The 16,663-nt window shown below is 46.8% G+C and overlaps 1 protein-coding gene and 1 long non-coding RNA gene across 10 annotated transcripts; both read left to right on the top strand.

Moving 5' to 3' along the window:
• Positions 1-21: 21 nt before the first annotated feature.
• Positions 22-16,661, top strand: LOC113630471 (uncharacterized). The gene is made up of 3 exons (XR_003436989.1): positions 22-34; positions 2,155-2,160; positions 16,567-16,661. It is a non-coding gene; the product is annotated as an uncharacterized LOC113630471 (long non-coding RNA).
• ZNF789 (zinc finger protein 789) lies at positions 5,170-16,531 on the top strand. 9 transcript variants are annotated; one of them, XM_027125879.1, is made up of 5 exons: positions 5,170-5,332; positions 7,497-7,574; positions 11,468-11,594; positions 14,167-14,283; positions 15,386-16,504. In XM_027125879.1, exons 2-5 carry the CDS (start codon positions 7,506-7,508, stop codon positions 16,396-16,398), a joined length of 1,326 nt encoding a protein of 441 aa, XP_026981680.1. In that variant the 5' UTR covers positions 5,170-5,332; positions 7,497-7,505; the 3' UTR covers positions 16,399-16,504. The 9 variants fall into 9 exon arrangements, with proteins under 9 accessions (XP_026981680.1, XP_026981684.1, XP_026981686.1 ...); XM_027125878.1 differs by lacking the exon at positions 5,170-5,332 and adding an exon at positions 5,442-5,844 and having other exon boundaries at positions 14,170-14,283; positions 15,386-16,531; XM_027125877.1 differs by lacking the exon at positions 5,170-5,332 and adding an exon at positions 5,451-5,844.
• Positions 16,662-16,663: the final 2 nt, after the last annotated feature.

The following is a 16,663-nucleotide window of genomic DNA, read 5'->3' as shown; positions in this document are numbered from 1 at the left end:
GCTTTCTTCATGTTTTCTCACTGTAAATTAAGAAGTATGTATAGCTCATCAGCACGGTTTTTCACCAGGGAAAATTTGAAATCACAATGGCCACTTTCAGGGAACTTGACGTGAACAAGGTTGTTCATTTGAGAAGCGCCTTAAACAAAAAGGGAAGAAACTCTCACGAGAGTTTTTGTCTGTCTGAAAGAGACCATTTTGCTTAATGCGGGACACATACCATCCTTTGTCATTTCTGTATTTTAGGGTTTAATAGGTGCTGGCATCTTAATTGTGTGGCTGTTTATCTAAAGCTGGTTCTGAGGGTTTTTTTCCCATTTTCCATCTCATTTTCCCTTTAGGGAAAATTTTAAAGATTAATTGACAAGGGAAAACCAGATTGTCACTTTGTACACTCTAAAAATACTATTCTAGATACTCAAAAATAACTAAAAGAAAGGAAAGGTATTAATATATTTCTTTTGCTTTAAGAAAATTTATATTTTTCTGATTACTAGTGAGAGTGAACTTTTTAAAATAAATTTATATATTTATGGCTGCACTGGGTCTTCGTTGCTGGGCGCGGGCTTTTCTCTAGTTGCAGCGAGGGGGGCTACTCTTTGTTGCAGTGCGCGGGCTCCCCATTGCAGGGGCTTCTCCTGCTGTGGAGCACGGGCTCTAGGCGTGTGGGCTTCAGTAGATGTGGCACGCAAGCTCAATAGTTGTGGCTCACGGGCTCTAGAGCGCAGGCTCAGTAGTTGTGGTGCACGGGCTTAGTTGCTCTGCGGCATGTGGGATCTTCCCAGACCAGGGCTTTAACCTGTGTCCCCTGCATTGGCAGGCGGATTCTTAACCACTGCGCCACCAGCGAAGTCCTGAAAGTGAACACTTTTATATGTATATGACCCATTTGCATTTTGTATGAATTATTAGTTCATATCCTTTTTCTATTTTTAATCTTTTTCTTATTAATGTGTATGAGCTCCCTCTTTAGAATAGATCTTAATCTCTTGCCTACTAAATATTGTGCAAACATTTTCTTTATTTTAACTGAAGTACAGTTGATTTACAATGTTGTGTTAGTTTCAGGTGTACAGCAAAGTGATTCAGTTTATATATATGTGTGTGTGTATGTGTGTATGTGTGTGTGTGTATATATACACATTCGTTTTTCAGATTCTTTTCCCTTATAGGTTATTACAAAATATTGAGTATAGTTCCCTGTGCTATACAGTAGGTTCTTGTTGTTTACCAGTTTTATATATAGTAGGGTGTATATGTTAATCCCCAACTCCTAATTTATTCCTCCCTCCCTTTCCCCTTTGGTAACCATAAGTGTGTTTTCTATGTCTATGTGTTTATTTCTGTTTTGTATATAAGTTCATTTATATCATTTTTAGATTCTACATATAAGCGTTATCGTATGATATTTACCTTTCTCTGGCTTACTTCACTTAGTATGATAATCTCTAGATCCATCCATGTTGCTGCAAATGGCATTATTTCATTCTTTTTTATGGCTGAGTAGTAATCCATTGTCTATATGTACCACATCTTCTTTATCTATTCATCTGTCTATGGACATTTAGGTTGGCTGTCTTGGCTGTTGTAAATAGTGCTTGTGCAAACATTTTCTTGATGTCTATTTTAACTTTTTTTATCTTACTTTTCCCATAGAGAAGTCTTACATTTTTATATTGTGAACTATGTCAATCTTTTCCTTTGTGACTTTGGGGTTTTGTGTCATAATAGGAAGGACCAAATGTACTAGTCAGAGGAGGCTAAAGTGCTAACATAGATAGGCCCAACATGTAATGGCCCAAACAAAATAGAAGTTTTCTGTATTCAAATGCAGTCATTCAGGGACCCAGACTGACACTAGCTCTGTCATCTTCAACATATGGTTTTCAAAGTCACTCTGGCCATGGAGAAATGTTCGTGGAAGGTTTTATGGGCTAGAACTGTGAGATGCATACAAACTTCTGCTTACCTTCCTTTGGAGAGAACTTAATCATAGGACCACATTTAACTGCAAGGGAGGCTGAGAAATGTAATAAAGCTGGATACATGAAAGAAGGGAGAATGCGTTAGAGAAATCTAGCATTCTCTGCCACAGTTCTTCCCATCTGTCCCATGCATGAAATAGGTTTACTTCTTCCCCAAGAGAGAACCCAGAGTCCAGTCTAATTCCTACATTCGGCACAAAGTCCAGGATCTCTGGATGATGGACAGTCGTCTCCGGCAGGTCTGGATGGGATTCCTTTGGGTCCAACAAACTATGAACTAAAAAACAGGTTATCTGCTCCCCTTTCCTTACCCCTAGCACATACTCGATTTACAACAGTGGAACAGGGACAGAATAACTGCAATTAAAAACTCCCATTCTTAAAGGATGAGAGGGCTTCCCTGGTGGTGCAAGTTTAGGAGTCCGCCTGCCAGTGCAGGGGACATAGGTTCATACCCTAGCCCGGGAAGATCCCACATGCCGCGGAGCAACCAAGCCCATGCGCCACAGCTACTGAGCTTGCGCTCTAGAGCCCGTGAGCCACAACTACTGAAGCCCGCGCGCCTAGAGCCCGTGCTCTGCAACAAGAGAAGCCACGACAATGAGAAGCCCCAAACTTCGAGTGCACTCGTATTAAAAGAAACACACATTAAAACTATACTGAAAAAAAAAAAAAAAAAAACTATACTGAGTTTCCTCTTCTGGCCGTGATGCAGTTTCTAGGACTGGACTGACTTATTGGACTTACTGTAAAAACTATCAAACTAAACAGAATATATGAAAAAATGTTCTCAGACCTTGGACAACAGGCAGGGCAGACCCGTGATCCCTGGGCAAAAGGAAATACATCAGGTGAGGCCTATATGGCCCTGACTTTCTAACTGGAGGCCCCAGTGCAGGGGAGGAGGCACCCAAACAGACCACACAGCAGGCTCTCAGATGAGGACACAGAGATTTGAGTTCAAGGAGGCAGAGGGAGCTGGGATTTGGGTAGCAGAAGCCTAGAAAGCCAGAAGCTGCACAGAGAAAAAGCTCTAGAAATCTCCATAACGGGTCCTCCTGAGTTTGTTCCTGGCAGAATCAAGCCAGGCAAAGAACAAGTAGGAAGCTGTAAGCTGAGTAATTCCCAGAGCTCACACAGAGCTAGGAGACGTTCATGTCCTGGCCAGCTATAATGGAATCCTCACTGAACACCTGAGGCAGCCAGTAGATATCCTACAAGGATAATGCCTTAATAAAAGGACTGAACCAGGCCTGGAGTACTTCAAGATTAGCTCAAGCTTTCAAGCCAAGATCACACTCTTCCAGGCGGTGATACACCCATACAAAGCTTCAAAATAAGCCTTGAAAGAATCCAGGTGATATAAAAGTACTTTGAACTGTTGGCCAGGGGGAAATTTTTTATTATGGTAAAATACATGTAAAATGAAATTTACTGGGCTTCCCTGATGGCGCAGTGGTTGAGAGTCCGCCTGCCGATGCAGGAGACATGGGTTCGTGTCCTGGTCCGGGAGGATCCCACATGCCGTGGAGCGGCTGGGCCCGTGAGCCATGGCCGCTGAGCCTGTGCGACCGGAGCCTGTGCTCCGCAACAGGAGAGGCCACAGCAGTGAGAGGCCCACGTACGCAAAAAATAAATAAATAAATGGAACTTGTAGAGATTTTAAAAAGCACCAATATCTGAAAGGATCAGCAAGCTTAAAGAGTAGCAATAGGAACTATTGCTTATAAGACTTACAATTATTGATCTCCTCTCCATAGTGGTCTTTATCTAATAAACACTGGGAGACTGGAAAATTCCTCTCTTCCTTGTCCAATGTTCTAGTATAGCTCTTTAGCCTTCTATTCCATGCAGCTTCAGATATCAGTAAATATTTTGATAGGGAAACTATCCCTGAGTTTGAGGCCCCCAGGTCTCCAATGTCGTCAACTTAGCACAGCATGATTGTCAAAAGCTCAACTGTGTGAGCATTTTTCTGTCTGAGTTCAGCAGCTTTTTGCCTGGACCAAGCCTTAAGTGCTTTGAATAACATTTAAATGTGTAATATTTAAAATCTAACAGTGCCTGGCACATTCTAGGCACTCAATAAACATTAATCGAATTAATGAATTTCATTGTATTTCCTGATTTTTTGAATTCTCCTATGGAAGTTCAAACTGCTACAACACTGAGTCAATGAATGTCTGTATTCATCTAAAGATGTTTGGAAAACTGAAGGTTTTCACTCTAATACTTGAGGAACATTTACTGTGCCAGGCATTGTTTTAAGCACTTCACATATATTAACTCATTTAATACTCATAACTCTATGAAATTCATAGTACTGGTATCCTCATTTTACATCTATGGAAAATAAGGTACAGAGGAGCTAAGTAATTTGTCCTAGGTCAAACAACTAGTATAATACTGGAGATATATATATATGTATATCCCGTGGAAATCCGGACTTAAACGGAGATTTCACACAATACCTCAGAAGGCTTTTTTTTTTTTTAATCTGCAGTCTCTCTTACTTCTTTACTAAACATATGGAATCATATAAAAGATTAATTAGTCCTACTATCATTTACAATTAATTGTCACTAAGTCCTCTGTTGCTTTAAATAACAGCATTCATGTCACAGAAAAGTAAACAATTCTGAATAACATAATTTCAGATAAGTATCTATTTTTATGTTTTTATCTTAATAACATATATGTGTATTATAATTCATTATACTAACATATTTTTTTTGCCTGGTAGGGCTGTGTCCAGGGTCGGCTCTCTAAAAAGTTGGTCACTCTATATTAGACTACCAGGAGAAGCTTTTAAAAATACCCAACTGCACGAGGGCTCACTCCTAGAGATTTTGCTACAATCGGTGCGAAGGGGAAGGACTTGGTATTAGCATTTTTAAAGCCCCTAGCCTCCAGACCTCCAGGGTAGGCTGGAACGGGCTGGGGCGGGGCCTGGAAGTCACGTGACCTAGTCAACGCCCTCTGCGGCAGTTGATTGGCTCCGGCCAGGAGCGGAGGTTGCGAGAGACATGAGCGCCCCGCCCCCTTACTCGCACACTCCCTCCACCCCCGCCCCTACCCTTACCCTCTATCAGAGAGTTGCGAAGCCTCCGCCGTTCCTAGAAGGTACTCGGGTGGGGACGCTCTGCTCGGCGTGCGCCAGTGATCCGGCTGACAGGCTCAGGGACCTTTAGCGTCGCGCCTTCAGGTGCGGTTTAGCTGAGAGGCTCGGACCTGATTCCGGGTCCAGCCCAGCACCTCGAGAGGGGATCCCAGCCCCCATGGCAGCCGCAGGTGCATCCTGAGGACTTCCTGGAGGAGGCGACGCGGCTGGAGTCGGAGGCCGCGAGGTTTGGGGAGAAAGGAGCTAGTGTGATGGGAGGATTGGGTGCCGCGGGGAAGCCTCAGTGGCCCCGCCATAGAAGGTGTGAGGGCTGGAGAGACACCCCCTCCCCCCCCGTATCCTTCCCCCCCATCCCACCCCGATCTTCAGGGCACTGTATTGTTATAGATTAACAAATTGGATTATGGGTTCTGACTTCCAAATGCACAACGCTCACAGAAGATAATCTAGTTTAGATAATGAAAGGGTTGAGGTCCCTTCCCCTGATCAGGACCGTCTGGGGGGTGCCTTCTTGCTTAAGAGGCAGGAGCGCTTAGGAGCAGTGTTTTTAGGGAACGTGAACGGTGTGTGAGGGACTTTCTTAAAGATGTACTTACATAAAGCAAGGTTCGCCGGTAGCCAGAGAAGCACAATTAAAAAATGAAGATCCTCCGTATCCCATCATTTGTGTATTCCCTGAGAGAAACAACACCGAATTTACTATATTTAAAAAGAAGCAAAGCGGAGGCCACAGTTTGGGTATGTCCCCTGGCCAACCACCCATAGCTGCGGAACCAAAACTTAAAAGCTGTCCTAGTTTCCCCCAAATGCTGGCTCTTTCCTTAACGGAAACAAGCTTTCTTCATGTCAGGGTGACCTTGCAGCTTCCTAGCCAATCAGCTACAAACAAGTAAACTTGTCCGGTGCTACTCTTCTAAAAGGAATGTCAGTTTCTAGTAACCAGTCCCAATAGAAAACAATGTACTTCCTCATTCATGTGTGTGGGAGGAAAATAATTTTCTCTCTACCCTTCTGAGTACTTAGTTGAGACCCCCGCAATAAAAGATGAAAATAAACAAGTTTCTTAACATGTATACCTCATGTAAACATGGGAGATACCCAAGGAAAAATGACTAACCCCTGAGATGGCGTAGAATTCGGGCCTAAATACTATCTTCATAGGGAAAGCGGAGGGAGGTTCTATTCCTGGAAGAGGCTGAAATGGCAGTTAGGTTAAGGATTAAGTGTTGGTTTGCTGACATGGGGCTTAGCATGAGTGAGTCCACATAGCTTTCAGGATCTTAGTTCCCCAACTAGGGTTGGAACCCAGGCCCCGGCAGTGAAAGCCCCGAGTCCTAACCACTGGACTGCCAGGAAGTTCCCCTGTTGCTTCTTTTTTAAACAGCCGTTTTTTAAGTCCCACAGCTCAGTATTCCAAAGTGGTATATTTTGGGGTGGCTTATTCTGCCACCCCTTCACAGGCTTTATAAACTGAGCGGTAACTGCTGAGAGCTCAAGACTTTCAGTTTTGAAGTCTCCTTGTTCACAGTTTGGGTTTTGCTCCCTAAAATGTTCCTATCAAGTAAAGTCTTCTGAATTTTCTTTTGACCACAATTAGCTCTTTGTATATCATATGTAGCCTAAAATCTCTAACTGCCCTAAAATCATTTTTACACTATCTGAGCTGATTCTGTGTGATGTAGAAATACATGAAGACCACCCAAAAGAGAACAAGCAAAGGCTCTTCATTCCCTTCATGGCCAAGGGAGTTGGCCACCATCACGTGCGTGTGGCAGAGACTCAAAGGCAAGCAGGGGAAGTTTTATAGTGGAAAAGAGGGAAGACTCAAATATGCTGAGTTTGGAGCTGATTGGCTTGGAAAAACTGGAGGCAGGTTAAATAAAAGAAGCGGAACATCCTACGTGATTGGGTACGGGAGCATATTCGGCTTTTCCTCTCGGCCCTAGATGGAGGACAGGGGTACATATCAGAGACAAGCTGGCACTTGGAGACCAAGTCCTGATGTAGGGCCTATTGCTGCATTGCTTGTGGTTTGGGTTCCAGGCGGGTTGCTGCAGGTTGCAGGTCAGAGTTCTGTTTTTTCCTACAGTCTGGTCCCTTGGCGTATTGGGTCTCTCAACGAGGTGCTGCTGAATATACTCTAGGGAGGAGGTGAGGGCGGAGCCACAGGTTTCCTTGGATAAAGATTGGAAATTGATTTAGCTTCAGAAATTCCTAACAAGAGTATTCTAGCAGTTGCTTTCATTTTATCACATATTCCAACACCAAACACAGTGACTTTGTGCTAGCTGAGGTTCGTTGGCCCCATTGGAATTCCCTGTCCTGGGCTGCCTGGTGAGAGAGCTTCAAATCGGGGCTGGCCTTACGTGTGCTCTTTTCCTCTCCTTCAGCTCAGCCTGATGGCCGGGAGGCTGCACCACCTCAGAGGCCAGGCCATGGAAGCCGTGTTCCTGCCAGTCCTGTGGAAGGTGAGCAGGGTTGCTCCTCCCCTACCTTGGTGTAGCCTCACCGCCGGGCATTGGCGTTCACGTGGCTTTAACTCCTCTGTTCAGGTCGAGCCATCTTTATCAGCTGGGGGTTTTTCCTTCTTGGAAGGTAGGATGTAAAGAGCTTGAACTTTGGGGCCAGACGGGTTCAAATCCAGGCTCTGTTTTAGATGTTACCTGATCTCTCACGGTTTCCTTATCTGGAAAATGGGATAATGATAGTAGCTGTCGCAGAGTTGCGAGGATTCAATGAAATGGGGCACGTGGCATATCGGCAGGGTATCTAGTGACACGTGGAGCGCTCTGTAAGTTTTAGCTGTTGTCACCACAGTTGCTCCTTGTTTCTGTCAGTGAGCATTACTGTGTACCTACTGTATACCAGATAGTACTGCCTTTGTGCTGGGAGAGAAGCTCTCGCCTAAGGCGCTTACAAGCCATTTGGAGAGGGAGCTGTGGAAACAAACTCGCACAACACAGGATAAATTCTGATCTGTTGGCATCAAAGGGACACTGGAAGCTTAGTTACTGAACTCGTAACATGATGGAGGGTGAGTGTGAGAGGCTGAGTAGAAAAGTGAGGAGACACGTGAGGAACCCTCGCGACCATTTGGAAAGAACAGTCTTGGACGGGAGGGAGGCAAGAGGGAGTTGGAGGGGCAACGCTTTGACCCGTTGGCCCAGCGTGTCCGCATTTGCTGAGGGATCACAGAGCTCTGCCTGCCCTTCTGGTGGCATCTCCCGCCTTCCCTGACGGCCAGAGGACCCGCCCGCAGAGATGTGGACTCCCTTCTGTCCCCCGGCCTGTGTACATCCTGTTCTCCCTGTCCACAGGCAACCCACCTCTGCATATGCTGAGACTCAGCGCAAAAATCCTCCCTGTGAAATCTCTCTGAGGTCCTGCATTAACCCCATAACTCTCCCTTGTGTTCCCACGTGGGCGGAGGGCTGGGCTCAGAAGGACAGCTGCAGAAGAGCCACTGGGTGGGTGTGGGGTGACTGGAGGTGAGCGTGTAGGGTCTTCTTTACAGAAAAGGCCCAGTAAGGGAAGGAGAGGGCGGAAGCGAGAGGGAGCAAGGCGCCAGGAGCATCTTTGTAAAGGCAGGAGAGGCGGCAGCATCCTGCGGGCTACGGGCAGGAGTGATAGTCTGGGAAGGAACGCGGCTGTGTTGCTCTGCTTCATGACGCCTCACTTCTGACCGTTCTGACACCAGCTGGGTGCCCGCAATTTAACTCATTCTGACACTGTCACCCTGGAGTTAGCATCGGACCCACAGGGTAAGGGCTCAGTCCCCGCAAGACCGCCCCCCGCCCCGAACTCAGACGCCAGTCACAAGTGCGGGCTGTCACCTGTGCTTCTGACCCACCGGCTCTAAATTGGGTTCCCACGACCCACTCCGCGGGTGCCATTGATCTGGTAGAGTGGCTCACGGAACTCTAAAAACGGTTTACTGAGCAGGTCCTGGTTCACGTAAAAGGCTACAACTCAGGATCAGCCCGATGGAAGAGAGGCACAGGGCAGGGGGAGTGGGGGAGGGGTGCAGGGCTTTCCTCTCCAGGCAGACACTCCCCAGCACCTCCGTTTCTGCGTTTTTATGGGGGTTCATTAGTGGGCGTGATGGGTCGAGTCACTGACCTTTGGTGACTGACTGAACCCCAGCCTCTCCCCTCCCCACAGGTGCTAGGGGTGAAGGTTCTAACCCTCTCATCACATGCTTGTTCCCCTGACATCCAGCCCCATCCTTAGGAGTTTTCCGCATTAACATGAACTCAGGTGTGGGTGAGGGATTTGTTATGAGTAACAAGACATTCCCCTCACCTGTATGGCCCTGGAGCTATTTCAGAAACCGAGGACAAAAGCCCAAATATTAAAAGATGCTCCTCTGTTCTTATCCCTTAGGAAAATCCAAGGGTTTTTAGGAACTCTGTGCCAGAAGTAGGGAGGAAGACCAAATATATATTTCTTATTTAAATCACAGTATCACAAGGGGGAAAAGGGTAAACACAGGAGAGTCGTGGTCATTGGATTAAGACCCTGGAGGAGACAGGAGAGAATGGAATCGGCCCGAGGAGGAAGGGTCACCAGGAGGGAGAAGGGGGGTGGTGAGGCCCGATGCAGGGGATGCCTGGGAGCCGGTGGGGAGGCGGGAGGAGGTGAGGGCCGTGTGCCCCGGGGGCTGCTTTCTGGGAAGTGACTGGCAGTGCCTCCTGAGAGGAGGGGGTGGGGCGAGCCCTGTCCTCACAGCCCCCGTCGCCCCCCGTGGACCCCTGCATCGTCACCGTGTTGACTTCTCCCGCTTCCCCACTGGACCCTTCACTCCCTGAAGCGGGGCTGGGGCTCCGTGGGTCGCACAGGCTGTGCACTTAGCAGCTCTGGGGGCCCCGTTGTCACAGCTGCCATGTGAACAGTGTCCCCTAGAGTCGAGCAGTGCGCAGCCCGAGGGGCTGGTCCTGTGGGCCCGGCAGGAGCTGTCACCTCTGTGCGTTTACTGTCACTGGCGTGTGGCACGCAGGCCGGCGACTTCCTGGTGCTCAGTAAATGCTTCCTGAAAGAGCGGGAGTGCTAAAGGGGAAGAAGACCCCTGGTGAGGACCTTGAGGGCGAGAACTGTGGAGTCACACGAAGGGCCCAGCTAGGAAACCCCACGCACACAGATGACTCTGGGGCTTTGAACCGTTGTGTTCCAGCACCTGGGAGCCTCCACGCAGGTGCAGAGAAGGCAGCGGGCAGGTGGGGCAGGTGAGGGCGTCTGCGGGCAGCTCTGGGGACGGAGGATATTCAGGATCGGGGGAGGGGGCTTGAGACCCTAACCCTGGGCCAGGTGTGGGCAGGAGGAAAGAAAGGCCTGTCGTTTGCGAGACTCAGGGTCTGTCTGCAGAGGGGAGCGGCGTGAAGCATCTCGGGTGGGGCTGGTGTTCCTATTGTTGAAGCCCTTCCGCACGAACACCCCCTGAACCACGGCGAGTGTGGGGGGCAGACCAGGCGTCTTGGCCCCCGGGAGCTGGATACACAGTTGCAGATGGAAACTTCTGCCGTGGGCACGGTGCTCAGCGGTCTGTTTGGCCCGTGGAGACACTCTCCACCGTTCCCCACTTTGTCTGCGCCCTGGGAGGCTGGCCTTTATATTCTCCATCCACGGGCTCCCTTGCTCTTGCTTCGGGTTGGCTTCTGGCAGGGGGATGGGGTGGGGACCAGAGGCCTGGAGGGGATCGCTGTTGGGGGTTTATCCCTCAGTCCCTCCTTGCTAGGCTGCCCCCCGCTCCGGTCTTGCTTCTCCAACAACTTTCTGGATCCCAGTGTCCCCTCCCGTCCTCCCCCTTCACACCTAGTGGGTAGCGGTGCCCACGACAGCCAGCCCCACGAGCTCCAGCTCGCCTGGTTGGTCCCCATTAGCCTGTCCATCCCTATGTCCCATTAGCCAGTCCATCCCTGTGTCCCACTAGCCTGTCCGTCCCTGTTTCCCATTAGTCTGTCCGTCCCTGTTTCCCATTAGTCTGTCCGTCCCTGTGTCCCATTAGCCTGTCCATCCCTGTGTGAATGGCCCGCACGCTGCCCCATCCTCTGTGACGTCATGGGAATGAGCCATCTATTTCCTGAGAGATCCGGGCAGAAGAAATACAGGATGTGGAAGGTAGGGTTGTACAGAGCAGGGTCGGCAAACTCACCTGGAGCCAGGAGTAGTTCTATTGGGTCACAGTCACACCCGTTTGCTCTCCTGTTGTTTGTGCTGTGTCTGTGCTACCAGAGCAGAGATGAGTGACTGCAGCAGAGATCAAACGGCCAGAGAAGCCTCAAATACTGACCATCTGTAATAATAAAACTGTAGCTCACAAAGTTATTGTAAGAATTGCAGCTGCAGTTAGTTGCTGTGTTTCCAGGGGTTGCTGTCCTTTGAGGACGTGGCTCTGTACTTCACCAGGGAAGAGTGGGACACACTGGACTGGGCTCAGAAGGACCTCTACAGAGACGTGATGCTGGACAACTACAGAAGCGTGCTCTCCTTGGGTAATGAGTCAGCTTAACATTTCACTTTGAGTGTCTGCACATCTCCTCAGTCTCTTATCTGCAATTCCAGAAGCAGAAAAAGCTCTGAAAACCAGACGTTTTTTCGTAACTCATTTGGCTATAAGACCCAACCTGAAGTCATCAGGTGGTTAAATCTGATTTTTATTGTACAGGAAGCTATTTATCATCCTTTTTCTCATTTGGTCTTTATATATATATATATATATATATGGCATCAGAAATATCAGTGTGTTTAAGGTTTCAGCTCCAACCCCTGTTGGGGGTGGTGCATAAGAGAAAATATACCCACCAAGGCACCTTTCTGAAATCTGGAAAAATTCTGAGTCAGGAAACACATCTGGCCTCAAAGTTTTCAAATGAGGGATTGTGGACAATTAATAGTTCCCTTTTGTTTTAGAGTTCAGAGACGATGAGCCCATTCCCCACCCCGACCTGAATCCTCCACACCTGTTAAGACTCCTAGGCGCTGACAAGACTGTGGCCGCCGCAGATTCCAAGTCTAGCATCTTGCTCCCTTGAAGAGTCTTTTTCTTCCTTCTGTCTGAAAATGGTTTCCCTCCTTGTTTACAACATCACTGGGTGCCCAGGAAATGATTCTTCACTGACTTCACTTCTGAACCTTCACAGCTTCCATCTTCCCAGGAGCCTGCCTTTGTGTTACTCCGATGCAGAGTCTCCCTAGGGTGGGAGGTTCCTGGATGACTTTTTCTTTCTGGGGAGTGTTGGCTCCCTTGCAGACACTCTTGGCACAGAGTCTTGACCGCCTCTTGTGAGACTGTCCACCCAGCACTGGATGTTTTACTGTTTACTTTTGTTCTAAAAGCATTCCAAGAGCATACTTGAATATATGGAAGATAGAGGAAAGCATAAGCGGAAGGGGAAAACATTCAGGGCTAACACTGTTAATATTTTGGAACATTTCCTTCCTGTTTTTTTTTTCCTGTGCTGTTTTTTTAAAAAAAAAAGCTATCTGAGCATAGTCTATGTATAATTCTGTAATCCCTTTAAAATTTAACATTATAGTATCAGCATTTTCCCTGTTATTAAAAACCCTCATAAAGCAGAAAATTAAAATCATCTGCCTGCCCACTGCCCAGCATTAACCCTGTTAACATTTTGGTTTACTTTTATGTATGTATACAGACAGCCCTATTTATGATGGTTCAGCTTAAGATGTTTTCAACTTTACAATGGTGTGAAAGCAATACACATTCAGTGGAAAGCGCACTTCGAATTTTTATCTTTTCCTCGGGTAGCGATATGCAGGACCGTTCTCTCTGGTGACGCTGGGCTCAGAGCCGCAGCTCCCACACAGCTATGTGATCATGTCGTCACAAGGGCAGCCAACCAGTACACTTGAAACCATTCTGTTTCTCACTTTCAGTACAGTATTCAGTAAGATATAACAGCTTTTCACCACTTTATAATAAAGTAGGTTTTGTGTTAGATCATCTTGCCCAACTGTGGCGTAATATAAGTGCTTTGCGTGTTTAAGGTCGGTGAGGCTAAGCTATGACGTTCGGGAGGTTAGGTGTAATAAATGCATTTCTGACTTAGCATATTTTCAGTTTAGATTGGGTTTACCAGGAAGTTACCCTTTTGTAAGTAGAGGAAGATCTGTACACACACACACGCACAGACACACACGTAGTTTTTAAAAACAAAATTTGGATCATAATTTACATGAGTTTTGTATTCTGCTTTAAAATATCTAGGGAGCATTTTCCTATTTTAAGAAACATTCTTTGAAAAATGTATCAGATGCACTGGGGGGAAAAGAAATATTCTTTTTTTTTTAATATGAAACTTCTTTCAGTTTTTTTTTTTAATGTATTTTATTTTTTTCTTTATTTTGGCTGTATTGGGTCTTCGTTGCTGCGTGCAGGCTTTCTTTAGTTGTGGCGAGCAGGGGCTACTCTTGCGGTGCGTGGGCTTCTCATTGCAGTGGCTTCTCTAGTTGTGGACCACAGGCTCTAGGTGCGCAGGCTTCAGTAGTTGTGGCTCGCGGGCTCTAGAGCACAGGCTCGGTAGTTGTGGCTCACGGGCTTAGTTGCTCTGCGGCATGTGGGACCTTCCCGGACCGGGGCTCGAACCCGTGTCCCCTGCATTGGCAGGCAGATTCTTAACCACTGCGCCACCAAGGAAGCCCAAAAGAAATATTCTTTGAATACATGGATTTTCAGTATCTGCCTAATACTTTTGCCTTTGTTGTATTCATGTGCTACACTTTAACCATTCCCCTATTGACATTTAGTTTATTTCCAGTTTGCACTGTTTGTTAGAACTCTGCTGAACATCTCTGGTTCATTAACCTTTGTCCTAATTTTCCTTAGGCTATATTTCTAAGAGTGAAATTACCACATCCCAGAGTGTGAATATTGTTCAGGCTTTCAATAAAGATTGCACCAAGTCCTCTCCTCACCAGCCCTGTTCACTACTGTCCTGATCTCTGCTTGTCACTGTCCCCCCACCGCTTAGACCCAAGGGGTAAAATGAGCTCTGGGACATCTGCTGCTCACTAACCAGCACATCCCATTTACTTCCCCACGAGTAGGAGTTCAGTTTCCCAAACCTGAGGTGATCTGTCAGCTGGAGCAGTGGGAAGAGCCGTGGATCCTGGATCTACCAAGAGCTGGGACTAGGAAGGCTTCCGGTAGTGCTTGCCCAGGTGGGTGAGGAGAAGACCCGGCCCTGTGGGGGTCACGCAGAGGGAGGGACCCCATTCACCAGACCCCTCCTGTGCCGATACGAGCCGGGTGTCTGGTGTCTCTCCTGCTCATTGTCCCTTCTGCCCCCTGCAGGTGGTGGGTATGGTCATCAGCCCCATTCCCAGGTGAAGAAACTAAGGGACTGCGATGTCTGTCACACGGCTAGTAGGTTGATAGTTGGGATTTGACATCAAGTCTGCAAAGCTCATCCTCTTTCTACTGCAGTTCAAGTGCTTCTCTGAAGCAGCCGGTCTGGTGTTTTCTGACAGCTCTCGTGCCATCCTAGATACTCCTTTTTTCTACCCTCATCACTTACCCTTTCTCTATACTTGCTCTTGTTCCCTTGCTCTCATTTTGTTTTCCAAATTCTCTCGGTGTTTACTGATGTTCCTTTTTCCTACGTACTGTGTCCTGATTGCTGCTTCTGCCCTTTTTCGCATCCCTCCCTCCACGGTTTCACAGCCTCAGCACGTTGACATTTTAGGCTGTTTAATTCTTCGCGGTGAGGGCTGTGCTGGGCCTCGTAGGATGTTTAGCAGCATCCTTGGCCTCCGCCCACTAGGTTCCAGCAACACCATCCCTGGTTGAAAACCCACTGCTCTAGTCCATTGGTTTTGTACTTATTTCTCTCTGTTTCCTTTTCTATTCTATCTTACACACTTTCTCCATTTTTAAGAAGTTGTTTCTCCCAGAATTATTAAAAACATGCTTATCTAGAAAGTACAAAATGCTACCTCTCTCCTAGTTATGTGACACTGCTGGTACTGAGAGTAAGTTGTTATCCCACTAATGGTGATGGATTTATTCAATTCTCACATTCTCTGACATATACTCTTGTGCACATTTTAGCTGGTTAGCTGATGTCAAGAGCTCTTTCTGATATGAAAGCTGTGGGTCCTATGGAAGGAAATCAGAATACTGGCCTCTGTAGTATGATGGTTTAACTAGGTGAGCACTTCTTAGCCTCGTTTGAGTCTCGTATCACAAACTTCCTGATTTCTTTCCTTTTTTTTCCTTCTATGGCTGTCAGGTCATTTATATACTTTCTTTTTTTTTGGCTAGGTCCTGAAGCCAGATTCAAGATGAAAGAGCTAACTCCAAAGCAGAACATTTCTGAAGATTTAGAGTCATGTAAGATGTCACTGGTAAAGCAGAAAATGGCCAGGAAACCCTTAGAAAAGTTACTTGAATGTAACGAATTTGTGGACATTTACCGACTTTCACTCCCTACTATTGGTGATGAATGCTGTAAGGACTTCCTTCAAAACCTTAACCTTATTCAAGATCGGAAAGCTCGGGCAAGGACAAAGCAGGGCAAATATGATGAGTATGCAAAACCCTTCCATCAGAGATCACTGCTTTTGAGGCATAAGCGAATTCTTACAAATGCGAAATCTTATGAATGCAGCGAATGTGGAAGAGCCTTCCAGCGTCAGGCAAATTTTGTTCGACATCAAAGAATTCACAGTTCAGAGGATCCCTTTGAGTGCGACATATGTGGGCAGGCCTTCAAACAGAAGTCTGCTCTGATTGTCCACAAACAGTGTCACTCACAAAAAAAGCCATATGAATGTCATGACTGTGGAAAGTGTTTCCGTCAGATGGCGTATCTTGTTGAACATAGGAGGATCCATACCAAAGAAAAACCCTATAAATGTAGCGAATGTGAAAGAACATTTAGTCAGAATTCAACCCTTATTCGACATCAGTTAATCCACAGTGGAGAGAAACCCCATAAATGCATTGAATGTGGAAAAGCCTTTGGCCGGCATTCAACCCTTATGAGCCATCGACAAATTCACAATAAACAGAACACTCACAAATGCAGTGAATGTGGTGAATCCTTTGGTCGGAATGTAGATCTCATTCAGCATCAAAGAATCCATACCAAGGAGGAATTCTTTGAATGTAGCGAATGTGGGAAAACTTTTAGTTTTAAGGCAAATCTTCATCGACATGAGGTCATTCATACTGGAGAGAGACCCTACAGATGTGACAAATGTGGAAAATCTTTCAGTTGGCGCACAAGCTTTATTAAGCATCAGGGTACTCACAGAGAGCAGATACCTATGTGATAGTAACCAGAAAAGCTACCATTTAAAGACCAGAACTTAACCACTCTTGCAAATATGTGTAACTCAATTGTTTTATGAAAATTAATAAACAGGAACTGAAATGGTTTTTCTGTGGGGACCCTCTCTTCGTAGCTAACCTTCTTGCTACAGTCAAGAATTACTTAATAGAGGACTTCCCTGGCGGTCCAGTGATTAGGAGTCTGCACTTCCAACACAGGGGGCATGAGCTCGGTCCCTGGTCAGGGAAGTAAGATCCCACATGCTC

Source organism: Aethalodelphis obliquidens, unplaced genomic scaffold (genome assembly GCF_003676395.1).
Source record: "Aethalodelphis obliquidens isolate GAN/ISIS:26980383/991018 unplaced genomic scaffold, ASM367639v1 scaffold30, whole genome shotgun sequence".
NCBI classification, from domain to species: domain Eukaryota; kingdom Metazoa; phylum Chordata; class Mammalia; order Artiodactyla; family Delphinidae; genus Aethalodelphis; species Aethalodelphis obliquidens.
This window is presented reverse-complemented; position numbering and strand designations above follow the sequence as displayed.